The following is a 25259-nucleotide window of genomic DNA, read 5'->3' as shown; positions in this document are numbered from 1 at the left end:
CATTTTGAGGAACTGGCCAAGTGACATGATATCCCTGCTGTGGATTTTGTTCTTCTGCCCCTCGTCAGCTAGTTGTGAACCAGCTTCTGACCACATCCATCCCTGCATCCCTCAGGCATCTATGGGGTGGGGCAGTGGGCATGGGAGAGGGTCTCCTGAAGGGCTGCTCAGAAGGTCTGGTGTACCGTGGGTGCTCAGTGGCAGGAACTGGGATGGCAGGAGTCAAGGCATCTGAGAGCAGGGGACAGAGGAGGCGTCTGCTGGATGCAGGCCCATTGCTTCCGTTTTCACGACCCTCTGTGTTGTTCCTGTCCCATGCACAGATGGGGAGATTGAGGGCAGCTTACCTTGGGGCACTGGGATAAACAGTCAGGCTCTGGGTGAGGAGGCTTGTTGGGATCATTTTGGAGATCAGTGCTGCTTCTAAGCCCGTATAGTAGGCACAGAAACTGGGGCTCGGAGAGGCAGACGCCTTGCTCAGCATTGCGCAGCTGCTGAAGGCAGTGCCCAGATCTGAACCCTAGCTGGGTTTAGTTTACAAGTCCCTGCTTATTTGGATGGCCCTCCTGGTTCCCAGGACTTGGGCTGGAGGCAGTCTAGGGCAGACTTCTGATCGCACTGCCAGCCAGCCCTCCTCCCCTCAGTCTCCTGAGTCCTACCTAGGTATCTGTTTTCCACCTGGACTGTGGGGTGGTGACCCCGGAGGCTGCCAATGCTCAGAGCCTTGAGGCTGGCCTGTTTGTTTCCTGAGGTGGAACACAGTGCCACAGCCTAGGCGTCAGCTCTGGGCCGGGGAGGGAGCTGAGGCCCCACTGTGTTAGTTCACCCTGGATGTAAACAACCCAGCAAACTTGCTCCTGGACCACTGGGCCACTGAGCCGGGAGCCACGCCCACATGTAAGCCACAGGGACATTTTGGGTGTGTGGGATGTGTGTCCTCAGGGAGGGGCCTGCTGTGTGTCTGGGGAAGGTGGCACAGGAAGGCTGGTCCCACGTTGGCAGGGGGCCAGCCAGTGAGGTCCCCTTATCTGGCTTTAGGAGGTCTCCAAAGCCAGATGAGAATCTCTTGTCCCCAAGGGGTAGTCTTGAGTGTGTGGGATCCAGCTGTCTCTCTGAGGTGTCTTCCCTCTTCCCCCTACCCCCCCCCCCTGCTCATATGCTCACTCCTTGCACCCTAACTTTGTAATTCTTTTCTGACTTCCTGAACTCCCTGGCCTTGGGTGAGGGGTCTAGGTACCCACTGGGCCTCAACAAGTGCTGCTGCCCCCAACCTAGGCTTATGGGAAAGTGACCAGAACCGGAGGCTCCCCTGAGGGCCTCTCTGAGGTCTCTGTGGACTTGCATATGATTTACATAGACGCTGCTGGGCTGCTGGCTCTCACCCCTCCCAGCCGGTGGAGTTCCTCAGGCTGCAGGCTGAGAGGGGCCACGGCTAGTTCTGGGGTAGGAGGTGGGCCATGCAGCTGTCAGTATGACCTCACATGCAGTGGTCACTGAACAAACATTGACAGACTGACCATGGCCCAGAAATGTCCTGAGACGCAGGAAGGAGCACAAGGATGCATGGAACACCAAGAAACAAACTACTCACTCCAGGCAGGGCAAGGAACAGCCCCCGTCCCCAGGCTGACAGCAGTGGCGGGTGTGTGGAGTCACTGGAGGGGAGGGTATCTGAGGGGCACCAGCAGGGACACTGGCACCCCTTGCTCCCATGAACTCCATGCATTGGGGATCTTCCACCCCTATTTTTTTTTTTGAGGTAGGGTCTCACTCTAGCTCAGGCTGACCTGGAATTCACTATGTAGTCTCAGGGTGGCCTTGAACTCAAGGCGATCCTCATACCTCTGCCTTCTGAGTGCTGGGATTAAAGGTGTGCACCACCACGCCCAGCTTCTCCATGCCCATTTTGTAACAAGGGCAGACTGAGGCCCAGCAAGGTGGAAGGAAAGTGCTTGATGATTTGCATAGAGTTTGCATAGACAGGAGTCAGGTCTGCACTCAGCTGCACACTGGGTGTGCCATACAGGCTCGTGGACCCCACATTGCTTGTCAAAGATGGCTGTGGGACTGGAACTGCCAGTGGGGTTGTGGGTAGTGAGTGGGACTGCTCACCTGTGCTGGGCCACCAGCCACACACACGCCTTTTGTCCGTTTGTCCCCATTCCTAATGTCTGTGCAGGGCAGTGGGCATGGGTTTGGGGGTGTTGTCCCGCCTTGAGCAGCTCTCTATGGGGGGACTCTCCCGCATGCAGGGAACATGGTCCTCGGGTTCAGTTAGTGCTGGCTTCTCGCCCTGCTTCCGCTGCTGTGTGACTCTGGGTTTTGCTCTTCACCTCTCTGAACTTTGGTTCCTTTATTTATTTATTTATTTTTTTGATTGTTTGTGTTTGAGGTAGGGTCTCACTCTAGCCCAGGCTGACCTACAATGCACTACGTAGTATCAGGGTGGCCTCAAACTCACGGCGATTCTCCTACCTCTGCTCCCAGAGTGCTGGGACTAAAGGCGTGTTACTACACCTGGCTTTGGTTCCTGTTTGTGAAATGAAGAGAAGATGTCACCAGTAAGGTGTTTGTGAAGAGAAATGCAGCTGTGTACATCTTGAGGTTCTGAGTGTTTCTTTGTGGGACCCCCAACTTGTCCACAGTGAGGGACTGAGTGGCTAGGCATCCTCCAGGAAAACACCCAGGGGATGGATACTGGATGTGGCAGTATTCACCTGTAATCCTTGTACTAGGGAGGCAGCGATAGGCAAATCCTCAGGGCAGGCTGGGTAGCTACACTGCGGAGTCAGTGAGGGTTGGGCACATTGAGAGACCCTGTTTTAGAAAATAAAATGGCAGCCAGGCGTGGTGGCACACACCTTTAACAGGGGGGTGGGGGTGGGGAAGGTGATGGAGGAGGGTTTCTGTTGATGGGGACAATGGGGACGTGGAGTCTGCTGCCAGGAAGCCCTGTGTAGAGCTGCTGGCTGGGCACTACAGGTGCTCCCAGTACTTGTGAGGCAGAGGTAGGAGGATCACTGTGAGTTCAAGGCCACCCTGAGACTACATAGTGAATTCCAGGTCAGTCTGGGTTAGAGTGAGATCCTACCTGGAAAAACCAAAATAGGGGGAAAAAAATGATGGAGCTGGGCGTGGTGGTACATGCCTTTAATCCCAGCATTAGGAGGCAGAGGTAGGAGGATCACTGTGAGTTTGAGACCAGCCTGAGACCACAGAACGAATGTCAGGTCTTAGCCTGGGCTAGAGTGAGACTTTACCTTGTAACAACAACAACAACAAAATAAGATGGAGGCCTGGAAAGATTGCACTTGCTTGTAAAGCCTTCCGGTTTGGGTTTGATTCCCCAGTACATACATAAAGTCAGATGCACAAAGTGGCCCATGCATCTGGAGTTTGTTTGCAGTGGCTGGAGACCCTGGTGTGCCCATATTCACTCACTCTGTCTCCATCTTTCTCTGTTCACAAATAAATAAATAAAATATACTTTTTGATTTTTTGAGGTAGGGTCTCACTCTAGCTCAGGCTGACCTGGAATTCACTGTGTAGTCTCAGGGTGGCCTTGAACTCACGGCGATCGTCCTACCTCCACCTCTCCAGTGCTGGGATTAAAGGCGTGCGCCACCATGTCCGGCAATAAAAAATATTTGAAAAAATAAGGTGGAGAACAATGGAAAAGGACACCTGATGTCAACCTCTGGCCTCCACATGTATGTATCTCTCCCCAACAAAATGCCCAGGGACACGAGTTGTGCCACAACTCGGGTGTGCTGTGTGCATTCTTAGGGGCTTAGGAGTTCCCTAGGCGCAGGGTTCAGCCAGGGTTCAAGCCCTGCTGGGTCACACTGGTGGCCCAGCAGCCTCAGTGTCCTCATCTGTAAATGGGGCCTGTGGGCCTGGAGTCCTATGAGGTAGCGTGTCACGAGGGAGGAGTGCAGGGAAGATGGCTGGGGGCTGCCACCTCGGTGGGCGCTCCTGCTCCTTGGTACTGACTCAGACTGGGAGTCCGTGAGCAGTGTGATGGGAGGGGCCTTGCTGGTGATGCTGTGCGGGTGGCTGGGATGGACAGTGCAGGTGAAGGTGACGGAGGAGGGCTTCTGTTGATGGGGACAACGGGGACGTGGAGTCTGCTGCCAGGAAGCCCTGTGCAGAGCCGCTGGCTGGGCACTACAGGTGCTCCGCTCTGCTTTGTGGATGAGGTGGGGTGGGGGGGAAGGCTGGGGGATGCAAGTGGGAAGCTGGTGGCTGGAGGGAGGGCTGGCCACTGTCACCCCAAGCCTGAGCTTTGATGAGCGGGAGGATCCAGGGCAGCTGAGCCTCTGCTGGCCTCTCTCTCCCTCCCAGCTGCTACAGGTGGCTCTGAGCCCTGCCTGGCAGGTGCATTCCACTGTCCCCCAATCTCTGAGCCAGTGAGTGTGGGGTTCCCAGCCAGGGCATCTGTCGCCCAGAGGGGGTGGAGACTAAGGCATTCCCCAGTCCTGGCCCGTGGTCATTGTGTGGTCCCCTGGCTGTCCTGCTGTCTGGAGCCTGGCCCCGTCACACATTCCTGCTGCGATGCACTGGGTCTCCCTGGTGGAGCTGGTGAGCGTGAGGGCCACTGAGTTCTCACAGGACTAAGGGCCTTTTGGGGACGGAGCCGGCAGGGACCCTGGGGCTCCTCTGAGACCCCCTTCTTTGCTAAGCCTGCTCTGGGAGCCAGTTAGCCAGCCATCCTTGCTGTGTGCATTTGGACAAACCGCTTTCCCTCTCTGGTCGCTGCTTGCTGGGCTAATCCCACCACTCACCCCTCTTTGCTGGGTGGGGTTGCTGAGGCCTTCCCATTCTGCTTTGGTTTTCATACCTGCTGAGAGAGGCAACTGGACACAGTGCTCTCTCAAGCTTAGTTTAGTCTTAATGTTGAGGCCTGGCATGGGAATTGTGTGCCATGGGAACGCCAACCAGAGATTACCCAGCAATAGCTTCTGCCACACCATCTCATCTGTTCTCACATCAGTTCTATGAAGTTATCACACCCATTTAACCAAACATAGGTTCAGAGAGGTAAAGCAACTTGCCCAAGGTCACCCAGCAAGGAAGTAGAGCTGGGACTGAACCCAAGGCTGTCTGGACCTAAAGCTGGGCTCCCAGCCCTGTGGCTCACATCACCTCCAGGCACCAGGACAGTGGAGATGAGTCTGGCTAATTAGGGGAGGAAGCTGGGGCAGAACTAATTACACTTGATTCTGCTCTAGCTTTTGCAGCATGATTAGCAGGCCTGAGTGCCCGGCTGTTGGCCTCCTGCCAGCTGACCTAATTCGTGTATCTGTCTGTTTCTGCATCTCACCCTTTCTCTCCCCTTGTCCAGTCTCCCTCCCTTCCCTCCCCCCCCCCCGTCACTCTCTCTCCGTTCTCCCCTGCTGTGTGGCCTTGGCAATGCCACTCAACCTCTCTGGGCATTGACAGCGTAGGTTGAGTCTTCAACTAGATAGTAGTAGAGTCACTAACATAACTGCTATGTAAAAGACACCCCACACTTCTTAGGTGATCTAAATGGGGCTAGGTGAGCTGGAGCGATGGCTCAGTGGTTAAGGCACTTGCCAGCAAAGCCTGAGGACCCAGGTTTGATTTCCCAGGACCCATGTAAGCCAGATGCACAGGGTGGTGCATGCGTCTGGAGTCTGTTTGAAGGAGCCAAGGGTCCTGGAGAGCCCATTCTTTATCTCTTTCTCTCTGCCTCTTTCTCTCTTTCAAATACATAAATAAAAAAATTTTAAATTATTGAATGGGGGCTAGGTGAGGGAGGTGTCCTGGTTTTCCTGAACACATTCTTCCATCAGTAGCCTTGGAGTGGGGGGAACATATTTGACATGAGGCCTTACCCAGCCAGGCCTTGGTGGGGGATCTGGGCTGATGTGGCAGCTTAGGAGAGGAGCCCCCAGCTGTGGAGAGGCGCTGGCAGGCAGGTGGCTGGGGTGGGGGTGCTGCTGCTTGCTGTGGGGTCTGGTTCCCTCCAGGTGGGGACTTAAGGCCCCTTTGTGGGGCGAAGCAGAGGGTCACTTCCACATGGCCAGTAACAAGAGACTGGATGAGCGGTGGCCAGGTGTCGGCTTGTTGGTGAGGGTGTGTGTCTCATCTGAGATCTTAAGTGTGCTTTTGTGCATGCCCAGGAGGGAAGGGCTGCGTGAGACTGTGCATGTGGAGGGGTCTTGGGGTGGCTATGGTGAGGACAAATGCTGGTGCAGTCATGGGGCCGAGCGTGTGGGGCAGGTGGAGGGGGCTGAGAACTCAGGTGGGTGCTGAGCGCTGGGATGGTGTGAGCCTCTGACAGCAGAGAGTGAGTTGGGCTGTGGGCACAGGCATCAGAGCTCTGGGCTCTGCGTGGCCAGGAGTACTCAGAGTGAGGGGTCAGGTCCTGAGGTAGGGCTCACATTCGGTTGCAGGCCAGCCTCCGCATGGTAACCCCTGGGAATTGTGATGCTCAGACTTCAGCCACGTCACGGAGGAAGTTCCCAGGTTGGCGGTGGCAGGGAGAAGGTTGGGTTCTGCCTTAAAGGCATACTGGGCCTGGGTGCGGTGGGTGTGGGGTGTAAGCAGGAGAAGGGGTCACATTCAAGTTGTGAGGTTTGTGTCTGTGTAAAGCAGGCATTACAACATGTAGGGCAGTCATGTAGCATGGGACTGTGCTGTGCGTGAGGCAGGGACGTGAGCATGGGTCTACTGAGGTGGGGTGGGGGGAGCTTTGGGGTGAAGGGGGGCGGTGGGGGTGCTATGTGTCCATGAGCACACTAGGGGTGTGTGCAGTCAGTGTGTGCTGGATGCACAAGTATGTACTGGCCTGTGTTAGGCCACATTACCAATAAGCTCTAGTGGGTGTGTTGGGTTTGGCCGATGCTACTCTTGTGTGGGGAGTGTATGTGTCTGCTGATCCCATGTGCCTGCTGGTGTGCACAGGCTTGTGTGTGTTTATGCATAGGGGTGTGTATGCGTGGGCATGTTCTGCTGGGGTGTGTGTGCATGGCTGTGTATATGACAGTGCGTGTCCATTGGGGCATGGGTGTTGTATGCATAGGTGCGTGTGCAGGAGTGTATACGTCTGCTGGGGCATGGGCGTGTGTGTGCATATTTGTGTCTGCTGGGATGTATATGTGGGTGTGCATGGGCATGTGTCTGTGCACGTGTCTGTGCTTGCTGGCCTGGGCAGTACATGCATGGGGAAGCCGGGCCATACTGCTAAGTCGTCTCTCAGTTGCTGCGTGCATGCTGGGCTGTGGTGCCTGCAGTTGCTAGGGCATCGGAGGCTGTGGTCTGCCTCCATGGAGGGCAGCAGTGAGGGTCGGGTAGAGGCCAGCAGCGTCCAGGGCACTTGGGCTCCATTCTTTGAGAGAGCCACAAGGACAATTAATGCTCATTATGCATGAAATTATGCAAATGTGGAGGTCGTTTAGGGGTGAAGAGCTGTTTGTCACTCTTGTCCTCATGGTGTGACTTCTGAGGCTTTCCCTGCTGCCTTCCAGGCTGTGTGTGTGTGTATGTGTGTGTGTGTGCGCGCGCGTGCGTGTGCACACTTGCGCACACTCATCCCTCCCATCCCTTGGGAGCTGAGCTGCCAGCCCCGTTAGCATTCCTGCACATGCTGTGCTGAGACCCCGCCAGGTACCAGGCATCCGAGCCCCCCAGGGTGACCTCCAGTGGGTTATTGACCACTGTCCCGCCATCTGGGGGCTACCCATGCTGGGGAAGAATGCTTCCTTGGTGGCAGGTTTGGAGGTCTCTGAGGCCACCTCTCACCAGCTCCCTCTAATCAGCACAGCTAAATTGAGATGTGAGAATTCTCCCCTACTTCGCATTCTCCCGGAGCCCTGTCCCCCACCCCCCCGCTTCTTCTGCCTCTCTGCCCCTGCCCCCTCCCGCTCTCTTGCCATCCGTGATCCTCTACCATCTCTCTCTCTCTCTTTCTTCCACCCCCCCCCCCAGCTCTGTGGGGAGCTGCAGCTCCTGGTCCTTAGCATGGAGGAGATGGTCGTCATGGTTACCGTTGTCATGTCAATGGCTACTGAGCTGGGATGAATAGTATCTAGGTGAGAGCTACCTGAGTGGAGGCTGATGGGTTCACGGGAGGCTAGATGCTTGGCAATGAGCTCAGAGCTGCACAGAGCTCCCCACTTCTCCTCGAGTGCTTGCGCCCCCAAAGGCACACACTCAGTCTGCCTTCTGCAGTGGCCTGTAGGTGAGTGTGTGTTGGTGTGTCTGCTTTCTGTGTCTCTGGTTGTGTCATATCCAGAGACTCTGTGGCTTTAGGGGTGTCTCTGGGATGGTGCAGGCCTTTCTGAAGCAGGGTGTCACGTGGGGGGGGGCTGGAATGTGGTGCTGGTCACCGAGGAATCTCGAGGACTTCCCATTTGGCTCTCCTGTTCCCTGCTGTTCCCGAGTCCCAGAAGCCGTGGCATTCTTATGGTGCCTCCTCCCCGGCTTGCCTGGAAGTGGACAAGCTCAGAGGTCCCAGCTCAGTCCCTGTCCTCCTGTGACTTCAGGCTGCTTGCTGAACAACTGAAGGGACAGAAGCTGAAGTCCCAAGGGACTCTAACTTGTGTCAGGAACTCCAGCTATGGAGGCTCCTGTGGTCCTGGTCCTTGGGGGGGGGAGATGGGCGTGTTCTTCTGGGCAGAGATGGGAGCTGGTGAAAGCTGGACAGCGGCTGCTCTGAGCTCCTGGGATGTCAAAAAAAGGAGGAAGACCCAGTAATTAGTCATGGGAGCAATTACACTAATTGTTCCACTCCATGACTCACTGGTAGAAAGTAAATACTGATTAATTCATTACTTCCAGACGTGTGTGTGTATGTGTGTGTGTGTGTGTGTGTGTGTGTGCACTGTTCTGTGTGGGGTATCTTCCTGGCTCTCTGCCCTGGTTGGGTTGGCCAGGGCTTTGGAGCAGGTGCTTGTGGCTGGGGGCAGGGAGCCAGGATTCAGATCCTCTCTGGCCCTGTGTGAATCCCAGAAGAGCGCATGTGTGGCTGGAGCATAAGAGGCTGAGCGCAAAGTGCAGTCAGTCTAGTCCCTCTCCTGTTCAAACGCCTCCCATGGTCCCACTGACAGCCACGGTGCAGATGTCCAGGTACTGTGTGAGGTCTAGCGGGCAGTTTTCTTCTGATGTGCTGACTGGGGAGATGGCTCAATTGCTAAAGTGCTGTGCAAGCATGGGGACTGGGGTTCAGATCCCCAGAACCCACATAAATGTAGGGTGCGTGTGGCTGTCCACCTGTAATCCCAGAGCTCCAAAGGCAAGAAGTAAGGGACCCCTTTAGCAAGCTAGCTAGCTAGACCAGCTGAATTGGTAAGCTCTGGGTTTAAGAGATTCCGTTTTACTAAATAAGGTGGACAATGACAGAGGGAAACACGTGACATCAATCTCTGTCCTCCACACACATACACTCATGCACACATATGTGTGTTTATATACATGTGAACATTCACACACACACATGCACACATATACATAAAAATTTCTGATGAGCAATCAACATTAAAAAATGTCTGCTTTCCAAGAGAAATTCAGTGTCCAGGTGCTGAAAGCCATCAGATAGGTTCATCCACCTTTCCACCTTGTCTCCAGGTGCCCTGGCCCCTTCCCTGACCCATGAACTATTTCTGCCTCCTAATTCCAATGCCATTCTTAAATATCCCTTGAAATTTACTGGGTGCTGGGCACCCTGCTAGACAGGTAGGCATTGCCTTCATCAAGAATCTCGTTCAGGGCTGGAGAGATGGTTAAGGCATTTGCCAGCAATGCCAAAGGACTCAGACTCAATTCCTCAGTTTCCATGTAAAGCCAGAAACACAAGGTGGCACATGTATCTGGAGTTCATTTGCAGTGGCTGGAGGGCCTGGCACACCCATTCTCTCTCTCTCTCTCTCTGTCTCTCTCAACTAAATAAATTTTTAAAAAGGAATCTCAGGCTGGAGAGATGGCTTAGCAGTTAAGGTGCTTGCCTGTGAAGCCTAGGGATCCAGATTCGATTTTCCAGGATCCACGTAAGTCAGATGTACAAGGTGGCACATACATCTGAGGTTCATTTTCAGTGGCTAGTGGTCCTGGCACACCCATTCTCTCTCTTGCTCTCTCTCTGTGTCTCTGATAAATAAATAAAGTAAAAATAAATCTTTTTAAAATTTTTAAAAAATACAAAAGAATCTCGTTCATAGAGGGTGTGCACAGCCTCCTTCCTTCGTGGGTGGGTACTGGGTAAGGCGGCACTGGCAGCAGGACCAGTCCAAGCTTCCCTTTCCCGTCTCAGAGCCTTTGCCTGTTTTATTTGCTGAACCTGAGATGCCTTTCTGGAGTTCAACTGCAAGACCCAAATGTGGTGTGTGTTAAATTCCAGCACCAGGAACTCACCTCGTTTCCCCCGGAAAGTTCTAGAGGTGGGGACTGTCTGTGTAGGGCCACAGAGCAAGGCCACATGCCTCCGAGATCCCCAGTGCTGACTTCAAGTGCAGGGTAGCCATGGATTTGGGCATAGTGGAAGCCAGGAGCCCCTGTTTCTGGGCTTCTGACTCTGGAAACTACTTAGGTCTGGTGAGCTGGTCCCTTGGAAAAGCTCCTCAATCCTGCTGAGCCCCGGAAGTTGGTATTGGGTCTTGAGATACCGTGGGGTTGGGAGGGCAGGAGCTGACGAGCTGTCTGGGGAAGACCCTGGGCTGGGGCTGGTGTAGCATGGTAAACTCTCCCTTCCTTCCCTAGCACCCATGTCTCTCTAGTTCCCTGCCTTGGGAATCTAGAGTGCTACTTGGGTCCTGAGCAGAGGCCTGACCTCATCCTTTCCCTCTGGAGCAGTTGAGCCTTGATGTTCTCCTTATAGCCTGGGAGAGGCTCACCCCCCCCCATCTTGAGAACTCCGTGGGGCCTTGTCTCTGGATGCTGGTCGCATTAGAGGTGACAGTGATCTCTGCTGCCTGCCAGGACATGCTCAGCCCTTCGTGTGAGACACTGAGCTCCGCGAAGCAGGCGCTTTCTGCCCACTTCCCAGATGTGTAAGCCGAGGCACGAAGGCATACAATACCTTGCCCCATTAGTGAACAACAGAGCCCAGACATAAATTCGATACTGGCAGGATCTAAACCCATCTTCTGTTTTGGGGTTCCAACTGGGGTCCAGAACAGCCAGAGGCCCCCAGTGGCAGTTGGCAGGTAGGAGAAAAAGGACTTGCCACCCTGGCCACCCACCCAGCCCTCTATCAAATGTAGGTGTTACTCTGCCCAGGAACATATCTGCCATTGCTCCATCAAGGCCATTGCCTCCGGTGCCAACCAAATCCTATGTGTGTGTCTCTGCCCTGCCAGGCCCAGCGCTGGCGCAGCGAGAACTTCGAGAGGCCTGTGGATCTGGAGGGCTCCGGAGATGACGACTCCTTTCCTGACGACGAGTTGGATGATCTCTTCTCGGGGTCGGGCTCAGGCTGTAAGTACCTCCCCAGCACCGCTCCAAGAGCCCACTTGGGATGCTTGAGTGAGTCTTGCTACTGTGTGGAGGTCAGGCAGGGTCACCTTGGTGGCCGCCAAGGAGAAGGGACTGACATTTTTCTGGGAAGGACCAGGCTGCAGATGACTCCAGAGCCTCAGGAGTTCCTGCCCTTGCATATCTCTGTGTGAGCTGTCTGGATCTATCCCAGCCCTGTGTCCTTGCCCTCTGGCCCGTGGCCAGGAACCATCGGAGCCCCTCAGCAACCCAGAGTTCCCAACACTGCACCAGCCACATGGAGGCATTCAGCTGCCACCTCTGGGAGGGGGTGAGACATGGCAAGACCTCAGCAAGGACGATTTGATTGGTGCAGCCTGGATCAAGTGGTCTCCTTCTGTCCAATCAGCGGTGGCTAAGGGCAGGTAGAAGGGCTTCAGGGGCCAGGGTTAGGGTTGCCGGGGAAGGCCAGCCAGCTGTGGGTCAGGCAGGGCAGGGTGAGTTTCAGCAGCTCCTTCCCAACGTTGCTTCTGGACAGCCATGTTTCCTTCGGCCTGTAACTCTTGGAGCCCCCGGGTTCCTATCTGTCCAGGGTGCTGCCTTGCTCTTGGAGGCCCTGGAGGATGGGGACAGGAAGTCACTCCGTCACGGAGAAGGAGCTCTGGAGATGGGAGCTGAGATAGGTCCAGTGAGGGGATGCGTGTGTGGTGAAGCAGGCCACGTGCTCCAGACAGGCCGCTGCAGCCCCCAGCCGCAGCCCTCTCCAGCTGCGCAGTTAGGCTTCTTTGTGGCTGTTCTGGGGAGAAGCCCTAAACTGTCACATACCTGCTTCCAAACCTCCTGCTCTGTAACCCTCCCTGGCCTCTGTCCTTCCTCCTCTCCCTCTCATTGTTTCCCTTCCAGGCTCCTTCTCTTATCCTGCTCTAAGTCAGTCACACAGGGCAGTGCCCTGTGGGAAGGCTCCTTCCTCTCTAGGCAGGCTCTGCCCGTGCCTTTGGGGGTGCGGGGCTCGGAGGCTCCACTCCCTTGAACTCGTGCTGTGTGTGTGCTTGGGTCTGACCCGTCCCAGGACGCCAGGCCTCGACTGCCTTGTAATTCCACGTGGAATTTCCTTAAGCTGCTGCTTCCAGGACACAGCCTGGCAGAAGCTGTGGCAAGGTGGGCTGAGGGAGCCAGAGGCAGGCTTCTGGAAATGATGGCTCCTGAAGGATTTTGGCCAGGAGGGGGCCACTGGGGAATGCCAGCCAGCTGCGAGCCTGCATAACCTTTCTCCTTTCCCCTGTTTTTTTGGGGGAAATTGAACATAAGGATGGGTAATTTGTTTGTCTGGAGATTGGGTCACCATGGACTCCCCATTACTCTCCTTCCTTCCCCACCCAGACTTCGAACAGGAGTCAGGTCTCGAGACAGCCATGCGATTTGTCCCCGATGTGGCCCTGGCTACACCGACTACACCCGCTGTATTGCCCACCACGGATATCCAGCCCGTTGGCACCCCATTTGAAGAGCTCCCCTCTGAACACCCTAGCCCAGAACCCGTCACCAGTCCCCCATTGGTCACAGAGGTGACAGAGGTCCTGGAAGAGCCCAGCCAGGGAGCCACCACCGTCTCTACCACCGTAGCCACCACCGCAGCCACCACCACAGGGGCCCCAACCGTGGCCACAGCCCCTGCCATAGCAGCCACCACTGAGCCTAGCACCCCTGCAGCACCCCCCGCCACGGCCACCACCGCCGTCGTAAGGACCACTGGCATACGGAGACTACTGCCTCTTCCGCTGACCACGGCTGCCACAGCCCGGGCTACCACCCCGGCGGCATCCTCACCACCCACCACTGTGGCTGCCTTGGACACGGAGGTTCCGACACCTAGGCTGGTCAACACAGCTACCTCGCGGCCAAGAGCCCTTCCTCAGCCAGCCACCACCCAGGAGCCAGAGGTTCCAGAGAGGAGTACTCTGCCACTGGGGACCACTGCCCCCGGGCCCACGGAGGTGGCTCAGGTAAAGATGCCGGGAGAGGCCAGGGCATGAGTGCAGAGAGCACGGAGGTGGGTGAGGTGAAGGCTAGGAGGAACCTGCCAGGGATGCCAGGCTGGAGGGTGTGTGCTGGAGGTCCAAGGCTGGGTGAGTCACTATGTGGGGGTGGGAGAGGGGTCACAGAACCAGGGTAGGCGGATTGGATCTGCTACTGGGGCAAGCCATTGATGGGGAGGAAAGTGGGTGGACATAGGCAATGAGGAAGGCCATGGGTTCTGGTCAAGAGAAGACTCGGGATGTTTGGCAGCTTGGGTTTGCACCATCTGCCACCACTTTTTGAGTTTTGTGAGCTTTGGTTATGGGGTCCTTTTTATACCTCCATTTCCTTATCTGTGAAAAAAAAACAAAAACAGGAGGAAATCGGGGTGGGGACTCATACCTATAGTCCCAGCATTCAGGAGCGTGAGGCAGGAAGATTGTCATAAGTTCAGACCAGCCTGAGCAATATATATATATATATTGGCCTCCAGGCAAAGGGAACCATGTCTCTGCCCCAGACACAGGGACAGATCCCTGTACTCACACACACACACACACACACACATACACACACACACACACACACACACACACAGAGTGAGTTCCAAGCCAGCCTAGGCTACAGAGTTAAACCTTGTCTCAGAGGGAGAGACAAGGAGCTTATCATGGGAATGACATTTCCAGGCACATCTACAGTACGTAGAACAATGTCTGACATAGTAAACAAAGTGATGTTCGGCTATTGGTCTTAGCCTCATCATCATAGCTGCTGTCGCCATTGTCCTGAGGGTATTGCAGTGGAAGAGTCTGGAGCTCCCTGGGGAAGCACCCTGCCACCAGGCTTTAGGGTTACTCTCCTGTACATCTCTGCCAGCCCCCATACCTCTGCCCATTGGGGGCACTGTGATCACCTCCTTTTGCAGATGAGGTAACCACCTCAGGAGCAGAGAGAGGAACCACTTTTCCAGGCTTCACAGCCAGTAATGGAATCAGGATTGGAACCCCAGGCTGGGCACTCTTCAGGGCCAGGTTGTATATGTGGGGTGGGGGGTGGGAAAGAAGGAGGGACAAGGAGAGGGGCTGCAGGGGAGGGACAGGCATCAGGTGGCTGTAGCCTGGCCCCTGTGTGTGCACTCGAAGCTAGGCATGGTGGTATACATGCCTGTAATATTAACACTTGGAAGGTGGAGGCAGGAGGATAAGGAGTTCAAGGACATCCCTGGCCACATAGTGAGTTCAAGGCCAGCCTGGGATACCTGAGACCCGTTTCAGAAAACCATGTGTGTGCATTGGGCTAGAAGGGGATGGGGTGACTCTGGAGGGGTACTCAAACCCCTGCTGTTAACCTCACAGGGGCCCTGGAGCTGAGGAGCTACCCTCAGACCTTGCAGTCCCTGTCAGTGCCCTGCCCGACAGCTCCCACAGCCCTGTTGAGCCTCATCTTCCCTGTGGGCTCCGCCTCTGTGTGGTGGGAGGCAACAGCTCGTCCCTGGGCTGGTTCCAAGGAGTCCAGCTCACGCTTTGTTGGTTTTGCTCTTGAACTGGCCTCCAGGCAAAGGGAACCATGTCCCTGCCTCAGACCCAGGGACAGAGACAGACTCCAAGACACAATAGCTGCACCCAGCCGACCCCCAAGGAGCCTCTGGACAGGACTCTCTCAAGGATTGTCCTAAGGCAGCTGGAGGGGAAGTCATGGGAACAGGATGAGGACAGGATGTGTGTGGCCAGACTGAGAATAGAGGCGGTGTTGTAGTGATTAGAAACACAGGCTCTGGAGTTGGAAGGATCTGGATTTTAGTTCTGCTTCTGCCACGTATTAGCCATGTGTCTTTGAGCAAGTCCTTTAGTCTCTCTGGGCTTATTTCCCACTCTGTCAGTTGTGGGGGGCGGGGGCAGTACCTCCTTTGTGGGGATGATAGCATACACTGCACTCTGTGGGCTAAACATGATGTGCACTAGCCCCGCTGGGTGAAGGAGTGGTGTGGGCTCCCTGGGGATGCTTGGTCTTGACCTCTGGGTTCACACCACCCTCTCTACAGACCCCGACTCCAGAATCCTTCCTGACCACGACCCAGGATGAACCAGAGGTACCCGTGAGTGGGGGGCCCAGCGGGGACTTTGAGCTGCCAGAAGAAACTACACAGCCAGACACAGCCAATGAAGTGGTGGCTGTGGGAGGACCCGCTGCCAAGCCCTCGCCTCCCCCTGGGACACTGCCCAAGGGCGCCCGCCCAGGCCCTGGCCTCCTGGACAATGCCATCGACTCAGGCAGCTCGGCTGCCCAGCTTCCTCAGAAAAGCATCCTGGAGCGGAAGGAGGTGCTCGTAGGTGAGGCTGGGCTCTGGGCCTTGGAAGGAGGGTGCAGAAGGGGTTCTTGGGAGCCAGACAGAAGGGAGAGTGGGGACTCTGCCCCAGGATTCATGCTTCACTCCTCCCCTGACCTTATCCTCCCCAGTCAGACCCTGACTTCCTCTCAATCTCTGGTACTTTCCTCAATGCCCTCTGTCCTTGTCTTTGGACTCTCACTTTTGATCCTTGCTTTCTGGGGTCACCTTGGCTGACCTTGTGGGACTTCATTCCCTAGTGCTGATTTCTGACCCATCCTTTGGTTTCACATTTTCCTAGCCTTAATTCCAAGCCCCAAGAACCTGCCCTTGCTTGGACTCAGAGTCCATCCAGTCTTGACTTCCCTGAGGAGCAAGCCACCTGTCTAGGCTCCCATTTCCTTGAGAGAGCTGCACGGTGGCGTTCCTGGTTGTGATGGGCCGAGCTTCTTTTTCCTTCCTGGCAGTTGTAAGCTAGCAGCATCTCACGGTGCTTGATGTTTGCCATTGGTATAGCCACACTGCACCTGCCTCCCCTTTAGAGCTGGTAGGATGCGTTGAGCCCTTGGAATGGGGCTGGGTACAGCAGGGCAATGGTAGCCAGTGTCATTACTGACCCAAGTTTCAGACCCCCCCTCACCCCACACTGCCTTTGGTCCCTGACCTCTGCCTCTTTGTCCGCAGCTGTGATTGTGGGCGGGGTGGTGGGCGCCCTCTTCGCTGCCTTCTTGGTCACACTGCTCATCTACCGCATGAAGAAGAAGGACGAGGGCAGCTATACTCTGGAGGAGCCCAAGCAGGCGAGTGTCACGTACCAGAAGCCGGACAAGCAGGAGGAGTTCTATGCCTAGCAGAGCCTCAGTGCCTGCTGCAGCCTCAACACTGCCCCGCCCAGTCCCCCGGCTGCCCCATAGCTCAGGCCTGGGACTGACCCTGGCCCAAGTTCCTCTCTGCCCTCCCTTTCAAAGCCTGCCCAGGCTGCCAGCGTCACCACGTGGATCATCCCCGAAAAAGAGGGGTGCTGCATCTGCCCCAGACTGTGCCCTTATGAGCTCATCTCTTGTCCCCTCTACTCTCCTCCCCAACACCAGCCTGGGACTTCAGGACCTTGTGTCCCGCAGACAGGAGAAGGGACATTCCTGTTTAGCTGGTGGTAGCAGGGACAGGGTTGAGGCTGAGGCAGCCCACAGCACTGGCTGACTTCCCTTCCCTGTTACAGAGGCCATCAGACTGGCTTCCAGGACAGACACATGGCATGCCCAGTGCCCTAAATCATTCAACTACTGCAATCTCACACTCCTGTCCTAGGAACTCTCTCTGCCTGGGTTGGAGGTGTCCTTTGTCACCAGCTCGAGCTTGTTGTGGGATCATTGTTCCCCTTTCCCCTGCCTGATGTACATGCCCCTTGGTCATCCTTTTTCAGGATTTTCCCCCTGAGAAAGGGCTTCCTCAGTGCACAGGGCAGCTATGGTAGTCACTGTAGTGGCCCTTCTGAGAGGGGACACCACATAGGCACCATCATCCACCGCTACACTTGTCATGTACTCACACACAAGACAAAACCATTCCCAGTCCTGAGTGCCCAGCCAATAGAGATCATCGTAGTCACGCCCCCCCTTCACTCATTGCTGAGACATTTCTAGCACTTCTGCCATTCCAGCCACTAGTCATTGTCACCTGGTGGTGAACATGTAGCCTTCCCTCTTTCTCCCTCTGTCCCCTGACACACACATACTTTGGCCCTGCACACGACACCTCCAACAGTCAGTGTCACTGGGGAAGGCAGAATCAAGCTGGAGTCCATCAGCCCATATTGGGTCCCTCAAAGTCACCTTCCTCCACTCGGTTCCCACCATGACACCCACACCAGCCACATTCCCACAGATCCCAGCCAGCTTAGATACATTCCCACATGGATGCACAATCTCACTCTCCAGGACAAGTGAGCACTAGCCCTTCCTGGGATAAGTGTGTGTGTGGGGGGGGGGCGGGGGACTGCCTCAACCTTCCCAGGCTTTTGCATACCTGACTGACCTGGCCTCACTGCTGCTGTTTCTCTCCCTGACTGTATCCCACAAGGAGGGAGGTTCAGGGCGAGTCCCCAGCAGCCAAGGCTGGAAGAGGAAGGGTTGGTGCCCAAAGCTTGGATTTCCCAGGACCAAAGGCTTGGGTGGGAGAGACCATGTGGGCTCATCCTAGTCTCCTTGCCTCACCTTCCTGCTCTGAGCCAGGAGCTGACTCTGCCTCCCAGGACACAAGTCTCCAAAGTGCCTGTGAGGGCGGGCCTCCGCCCAGGCCCTCTGTGTCCCCTGCCCTGGGCCTCCATGTGGACACTTGCCTGTCCATCTGGCCAGACAACTCAGCAGTTCTGGCTATGGCTGGATGGACCCACAACCCAGCAGCCCATCCTGATGCCCCAGGCTCTGGGAGCAAAGATTTGAGAGACAAGAGCAAGTAACAGTGAAGGGGTGGGGATATCACGGGCCCCAGTTCTAGACACCCTCCTTTTCTGTTACCCTTGAAAGTGGAGCCATTGCTTAGGTATTTTGAGGTCATCATTCTCCTTTTGGAAAGGAAGTACTTGGAGGGGGGGCTCTGCACCAAACGGGTGGGGTATAGGTTGTGACTGGCTGACAGCTTCCTCCTCTCACCACCCAAGTTCAAGTCAGGCACCCACCCAGTTTATTTCTGTTCCTTTTTCAAGACTCCCCAGCAGCAGACTTGGTAGGGCGAGGGGTGGCATCTGAGTAGTGGAGGCAGCCACCACAGCCTGCCTCTCCAAGGGTCCTACTTCCCGGCTGAACTCTGTCTTCCAGACCCTAAGACTCCCTTGGCAGGGCCCAGAGTTTTGTAAGAAAGCCAGTTGGCCCAGCCTTTGAGGTGGGGAGGAGGAATGCTGGGACTGTGAGACCTGGAGGAGGCAGCTTGGCTGCGGTCTTCCCTGAAACAGATGAGCTTAGCAGGGGGAGCAGTGACAAACTCGCGTCTCAGCCCCTCCACCCTGGTGGGCTGCTGTCCTGGGGACGGGAGCTCTGGTGAGAAGGCCTGGGCAGGCCAAGGCTGAGGAACCAGGCAGCCAGGAAGAGGCAGAGTGCTCTGAATGCCAGGCCCCTGGGGGCTACAGGCTTGTGGGCAGTTGACCTAGCCGTGGGTGCAATTTCTGCATTGGGCTAGAGCCCACATCTTACATCTTGGTGGAGATGCCTCTGGATTCAGGGGTGTGGGCTCAGCCTCCTGGCCCTGGCCCCTCTTCTCTGTGTCCTCAGCACTTGAGAGACTAGGCTGAAGGTCTTGTGCATGGAGACCTGGCCCTAAGGTCAATGCCCAGGTGTTATGCCCATGCAGTTTATCAGTCCGAACAGCCCAGATCTTACCTGATGGGGGCAGGACAATTCAAGAGAGCCCTGTTGAAAGGCTGAACTGGAGCTCTTATAGTGCAATGTGGGTGCAGGGCCCCCACCCTACCCCGGGAATAGTGCGGTACGTGTAGGGCCTGCCTGAACGGGGCTCACAGGCACCCAAGTGCTCCTTGGAGGGTGTCCTGGGGTGCCGGCATTTCCTGGAAGCACAGTGCATGCCAAATGAGAGGGAGCAGTGTGTCTAGGAACTCTCTAGACCTAGGCTTCCCAGAGAGCCCAAGGCAGGCTAGGGCAGAGAGCTGGGGGGACGGGGGGAGGGCAGGTTTTGTCTCTCCAAGAGGACCACACTGGGGATTTCACCTGAAAAGCTGGTCCTCCTTGATCACCGGAGGCATGTGAATGGCAGTCAAGGCTGGCTGGGCAGATCTGCAGCAGGGGTTTGGGTGCTGGGGTCTGACTTCCTGGGATTGGCACAGTGGCCCATCAGGCCTCCAGCCTGGGGCTCCCAGCCACAGGGAGTGGAGTCAGCTTTGCCACCAGGGTAGAAGTGACTGTCTTGGCTGTCCTGACATTCCTCAAGACCTGCTCCCAAAGCCTGCTGTCTGTAAATAGAAGCCCACACTGTACAGATACAGAGGTAACTACCCGAGGGCCCCCCTCAGGCGCCCACCCAGTGCCTCCGTGCGCTTGGGCCCAGCGTGGTGAATGCATGTAAATACTTGTTGTAGACAGTGTGGCTCCAGAGAGCCCCCTGAAGACAGTGTCCCCCTCTGGTGCGTCTTCTCTCCTGTACAGAGCCCTCCCAGCTCCCAGACCCCTCTCCAGTCCCTCTCTGCCCTTTCTTTCCCCATAACCTGTTTATTAACCAACCCTGTCCTGAGTTCATGGCCAAAACTTAAACTACGAAGCAGAGGAGAGACAATGGACCAAGGTACCAGGGCCCAGCCCACCCCACCGTGGGTGCCCACCTGTCCTCGCCTTGGGAAGGACTTGGCTTGCTTTCGTTTCTGTTTTCTGTTTGTTTTGTTTTGTTTTGTTTTTATTTTTATTTTTAACATTTCCTGTGCTGTGCCCATTTATAAGAGGAAATAAAATTAAGCTGAAATGATGCACTGTGGTTAGTGTGTGAGACCAGCGCAGGGTTGTACACGAGAGACAGCCCGCAGCGCCCCACTTGGACCTTAGCCATCTTCGGAAAACCCCACAGGGGCCATGGGCAGGCACTCCTTGTGGGAACTTCGCAGTGAAAGCTCTGGGTGGGCTAGTGATAGGGGAAACTCTTGGAACCGGGTGTGATTGTGAGTCAGAGTGTGTGTGTGTGTGTGTGCGTGTGCGTGTGCACACACACACGCGCGCGCGCACACACACACACACACACACACACACACACACACACTAGCATGCAACCAATGGTAGCCAGGTCTATGCTTCATCCCCAGGCCTGGACTCAGGCTTCTGTCCATGAAGACAGTCTTAGTCTTACAGGATGTCACCACCAGAGCGGTTGAGGTGAGAGGATCATGGCTTTGGGGGTCTGGCAGGCTTGCTCTCATATCCATGTGGTGACAGTTCCCAGCTTCTGGCTCTGGGGGAGCAACTTAGCCTCTCTGAGCCTCAACTGTCCTACCCATAATGTGGGTGATTGTGTCTCCCAAATAGAGCCAGGTGAGGGTTTCACGTGGAAGAGCCCTCGCCTGGTGTTCTTGATGGTGGAGTGGGAACAGGACGGACCTGGGGGACAGAGGCTTAGAGGCTTGGCTCACCTGACACGCTGATGGAAAGGCCCTTGGTCCGGCTTGGTCCCTCCTAAGTGTAGAACCTCTACGGGACCCTTCCAAGTGGGCACAAGAGTCAGGGAGATTGGTGCCTGGTTGGCCACCCCTCTTCTATTGTTCCTGGAGCCCTTCCCCGCTCTCACTGAACCCCGCTGTGCTGGGCTACCATTCGTACCCTTCTGGGGGCATGCACGGGGCTGTTCTCTATCCAGGCGGGCGTAGACCATAGGCACAGGTATCAGTTTTATAGCCGGCCCTTCTCTGAGGAAACTTCTTCATGACCCACAAATCATGTCTTCTGGAAACGTGACAAGCGGTGTCCTGATGGTCCCAGGGTGGGTGGGAGGGAGCCTGAGGCCTGTGGATTGGCTACCATCTAGCCCTGCCCTCCACCTTCCTTCCCTCTATTCCCTTCTTCCAATTAAGGCTGTCTAGCATTCAATCTGTACCTGGCCTGTGCTTAGAACTGGCAGACAAGAGACACCAGGACAGACCCAGTGTGACTCTCAGAGCACAGTCTAGCAGGGCGGTCGACCATAGCCAGTCTCAGACTGTAACGGCACTGAGTCTGGGGGAGGGTATCTTTCCTCCACAGTTGCCACCTCCACTTGCCTCAAGACCCTTCTTACTGCTTGGCAGTTCTGAGACAGGACTTCAAGGCCTGGGCTTCACTCTTCCGATGGCTTGTCCCCAGGAGCCTCGGTCAACACAGCTAGAAAATTGGCCAGGGGCTGGGCAGATGGCTCGGTGGGTAAAGTGCTTGCCACACAGGCACGAGGACCTGAGTTCAGATCTCCGGAACCCACGTGGAAGTTCAGAGCATGAGGGAATGTGCCTGTGATCCCAGCACTGAGGAGGCTGAGATGGAGAATCCTTGGGTCTTGCTGGTTAGCTAGTCTAGCAGAATTGCTAAGCTGGAAGTTCAGCAAGAGACCCTGGGAGCTGGGGGATGACTCATTGGTTAGAAGCATTTGCTGTGCAAGCCTAACCACCCGAGTTTGGATCCTCAGAATCCACCGAAAGCTGGACATGAATAGCACATGTGTCTGATACTTGCATGCCTTTAGCAACGGGATGCATCCATGAGCCTTCTGGAGACTAAGGACCAGCTCGCCTGGCGTTCACAGTGGTAAAACAAGGAAAGACCCTGTCTCAAGGTGGAGCCAGATGTAGTGGCACATCCCATCACTCGGGAGGCAGAGGTAGGAGGATTGCTGAGAGTTCGAGGCCACCCTGAGACTACATAGTGTATTCTAGGTCAGCCTGGGTTAGAGTAAGGCTCTGCCTCATGAAAAAAGAAAGAAAGAAAAGAAAAAGTAGCTGTGGAAGGCGAAGATCAACACACCTAGGTTGTCCTCTGATCGCCATATGCCATGGCACATGTGTTCCTCCTCCCCCCCCCCCCCCCGCCAACACACTCAAAATAGAAGAGTCATTTAGCCAAGCAACAGTAGCAGCTTCCCTCTAGAGCTTATGTCACTGTCAGCTATTGTTTTCCAACTAGGTTTTCAGTATCAGGCATGAATTTCCTCCCATGAATGGGTCACATGTGAAGGGTTGACTTACCAAGATTCAAAGCCAAGGGCATGGGGCTATTTATCCAGGAAGTTTCTGGAAGGTAGTGTTTTCCTACATCTGAGTTCCTTTAGCCCACTGCCTCCCCCACGTGCTCTTCCTCCACCCACATCACCTTCTCTGTTGCACTTGAGCCAGGGGCAGTCACTAATTCTCAACTCGGAGGAGTAGGAAGTGGGTGTTGGAGCGAAACAGCTGCAGCCGTGTGTGCTTTATCCCTCCCTGAGCCCCGGGGACCCTGCATGAACATGGGCAGGAATAGCCTGCTACTTGGAGCCTATGGTGAGGGCTCATCCTGTATTATACTGAAGGTAGCTAATGGGAAGCGAGGCCTTGCGGCCATCAGCAGCAGCAGAGCTTAGATTCATCTCTGCAGCGTCGACCTTTCCCCAGCTCCCAACTCTGCCATGGACCAGCTATGTGACCTTAGTGAGTTGCTTCCACTTGTGGGGCTCTGTGGTCTCATCTGTAAAGTCAGGGCAGTAATACCTGCCTGATGTGTGATGCCACGCATGTACAAGGTGTTAGATGAACCCAGGCTATTGTCATGGCAGTTCTTGCCATCATTGTTATTGATGACAGTGATGATTTAAAATAGGGTCTTTTGGGCTGGAGAGATGGCTTAGCGGTTAAGCGCTTGCCTGTGAAGCCTAAGGACCCCGGTTCGAGGCTCGGTTCCCCAGGTCCCACGTTAGCCAGATGCACAAGGGGGCGCACGCGTCTGGAGTTCGTTTGCAGAGGCTGGAAGCCCTGGCGTGCCCATTCTCTCTCTCTCTCCCTGTATCTGTCTTTCTCTCTGTGTCTGTCTCTCTCAAATAAATAAATAAATAAATAAATAAAATTAAAAAAAAATAGGGTCTTTTTAAATTAATTAATTATTTTTTATTAACAACTTCCATAATTGTAAACAATATCCCATGGTAATGCCCTCCCTCCCCCAATTTCCCCTTTGAAACTCCATTCTCCATCATATACCCTCTAAAATAGGGCCTTTTTAAAAAAATGTGTATTTTTATTTATTTATTTGAGATTGACAGAGAGAGAGAGAGAGAGAGAGAGAGAGAGAGAGAGAGAATGGGCATGTCAGGACCTCTATCCACTGCAAAGGAACTCTAGATACATGTGCCACCTTGTACAGCTGGTTTACATGGGTCCTGGGGAACCGAGCCTTGAATTGAGGTCCTTAGGCTTCACAGGCAAGCACTTAACCCCTAAGCTATCTCTCCAGCCCTAAAATAGGGTCTTTTTTTTTTAAAAATACTTAATTTTTATTTATTTATTTGAGCGAGAGAGAAATAGGGAGAGAGAGAGAGAGAGAGAATGGGCATGCCAGGGCCTCCAGGCATTGCAAACGAACTCCAGATGTATGCGCCCCCTTGTGCATCTGGCATACATGGGTCCTGGGGAATTGAACCTGGGTCCTTTGGCTTTGCAGGCAAGTGCCGTAACCACTAAGCCATCTCTCCAGTCCTAAAGCAGGGTCTTTCTATGTAGTCCGGGCTGGCATTGAGCATGTTGAAGTTCTCCTCCCTTCACTTCCTCAGTGCTGAGATTATAGGTAGGTATCACCATGCCTGCTCTGCTCTTGTGATTTTCCGAATGGCCCAGCATACTGCCTATGCAGTGAATGAATGACCCTGAGCCCTGTTGGGGTCAAACAACCTGTGTCTGCACTGGTGCGGGTTATGACTTGGGCTCATGGGAGCCAAGGCTGATGTGGGACATGCTCTTGGGAGACAAAGGGTGCTGGAAACGGAAGGAGCTGAGGCTCTCCTGTGGACCTCTTCACTCCAGAGCTAATAACAAACCCGAGGGGGAAGGAGGAAGAATGGCTGATTGTTTCTGGAAGCCCGAGAGGTCACAGCAGTCATCCTGAGAACAGAGTGTACTCAGCGCCTGCCTACTCTGTCTCTGCTGGGCTGAGGGTGGACTGGGGGCTGCCAGGGGACCCAGACTGCTCACCACCAGACCCTGAGCCTCCGGTCTCTCTCCTCTTGTCTCTGGGAGGAAGGAGGCCGAGCCTGTGGTGGGAGTGTAGGAACCAGAGTTGGGGGGACAGTCAGCAAATGGGATGAGTGAGACATACAGGTACAGGCTCACCCTACCCCAGGCGGCTCTGCCCTTGTGGCCAGCGTTTGCACATGAAGAAACTGAGGCTCTCAGAGCAGAAATCCAAGACATTAAAGCTGAGGCAAGAGAAGCCTGAGACCTGTCACTCCTCCCCTCCTAAGCATCTCTGAGCCTCATTTAGAACAACAGAAGCCAGAGGGTGTTATTGAGAAACTCAAAAACACCAGCACATGACATTCACTGCTTTCCAATAGTCAATTCTCTCTCTCAGACACTATTTTGTTTCATTCTTGGACAGAATTATCACCCTCGTTTTACAGATAAGGATGCTGACCTTATCAACAAAACCAAGCTGTGAAATATGACCCAATTTCTTCAATAAATCAAAAAACATTTTTTTTTTTAAATCAAGGTAGGGTCTCTCTCTAGCCCAGGCTAACCTGGAATTTACTATGATGTCTCATGCTGGCCCCAAACTCACAGTGATCCTTCTACCTCTGCCTCTCTAGTGCTGGAATTAAAAGTGTGCACCACCATGCCCAGAAAAAAATTTTTTTTGAAATAGGGTTTTATGTATTTCAGTCTGACCTCAAACCCTCCATGTAGTAGAGGATGGTCTTGAACTTCTGCTTCTCCTACCTTTACCTTCAAAATGCTGGGAATATATGGGGCTAAGGAAAGAACTCAGGGCTTCCTGATACCAGG

General features: G+C 54.8%; 1 protein-coding gene across 1 annotated transcript in view; it reads left to right on the top strand.

Annotated features, from left to right (window-relative positions):
* Positions 1–20242, top strand: part of Sdc3 (syndecan 3) — a 39430-nt gene extending 19188 nt beyond the window's left edge. Inside the window, exons 2-5 of the mRNA XM_045149129.1 lie at positions 11319–11436; positions 12814–13436; positions 15491–15779; positions 16460–20242. Coding sequence (XP_045005064.1) covers positions 11319–11436; positions 12814–13436; positions 15491–15779; positions 16460–16626 — 1197 coding nt within the window. The 3' untranslated portion in view covers positions 16627–20242. The remainder of the gene's footprint in view (positions 1–11318; positions 11437–12813; positions 13437–15490; positions 15780–16459) is intronic.
* The last annotated feature ends 5017 nt before the right edge of the window (positions 20243–25259 follow it).

This window comes from Jaculus jaculus, chromosome 5 (genome assembly GCF_020740685.1).
Source record: "Jaculus jaculus isolate mJacJac1 chromosome 5, mJacJac1.mat.Y.cur, whole genome shotgun sequence".
Lineage (NCBI taxonomy): Eukaryota > Metazoa > Chordata > Mammalia > Rodentia > Dipodidae > Jaculus > Jaculus jaculus.
Note: the sequence above shows the minus strand (reverse complement) of the source record. Positions and strands in the feature narration are given on the sequence as shown.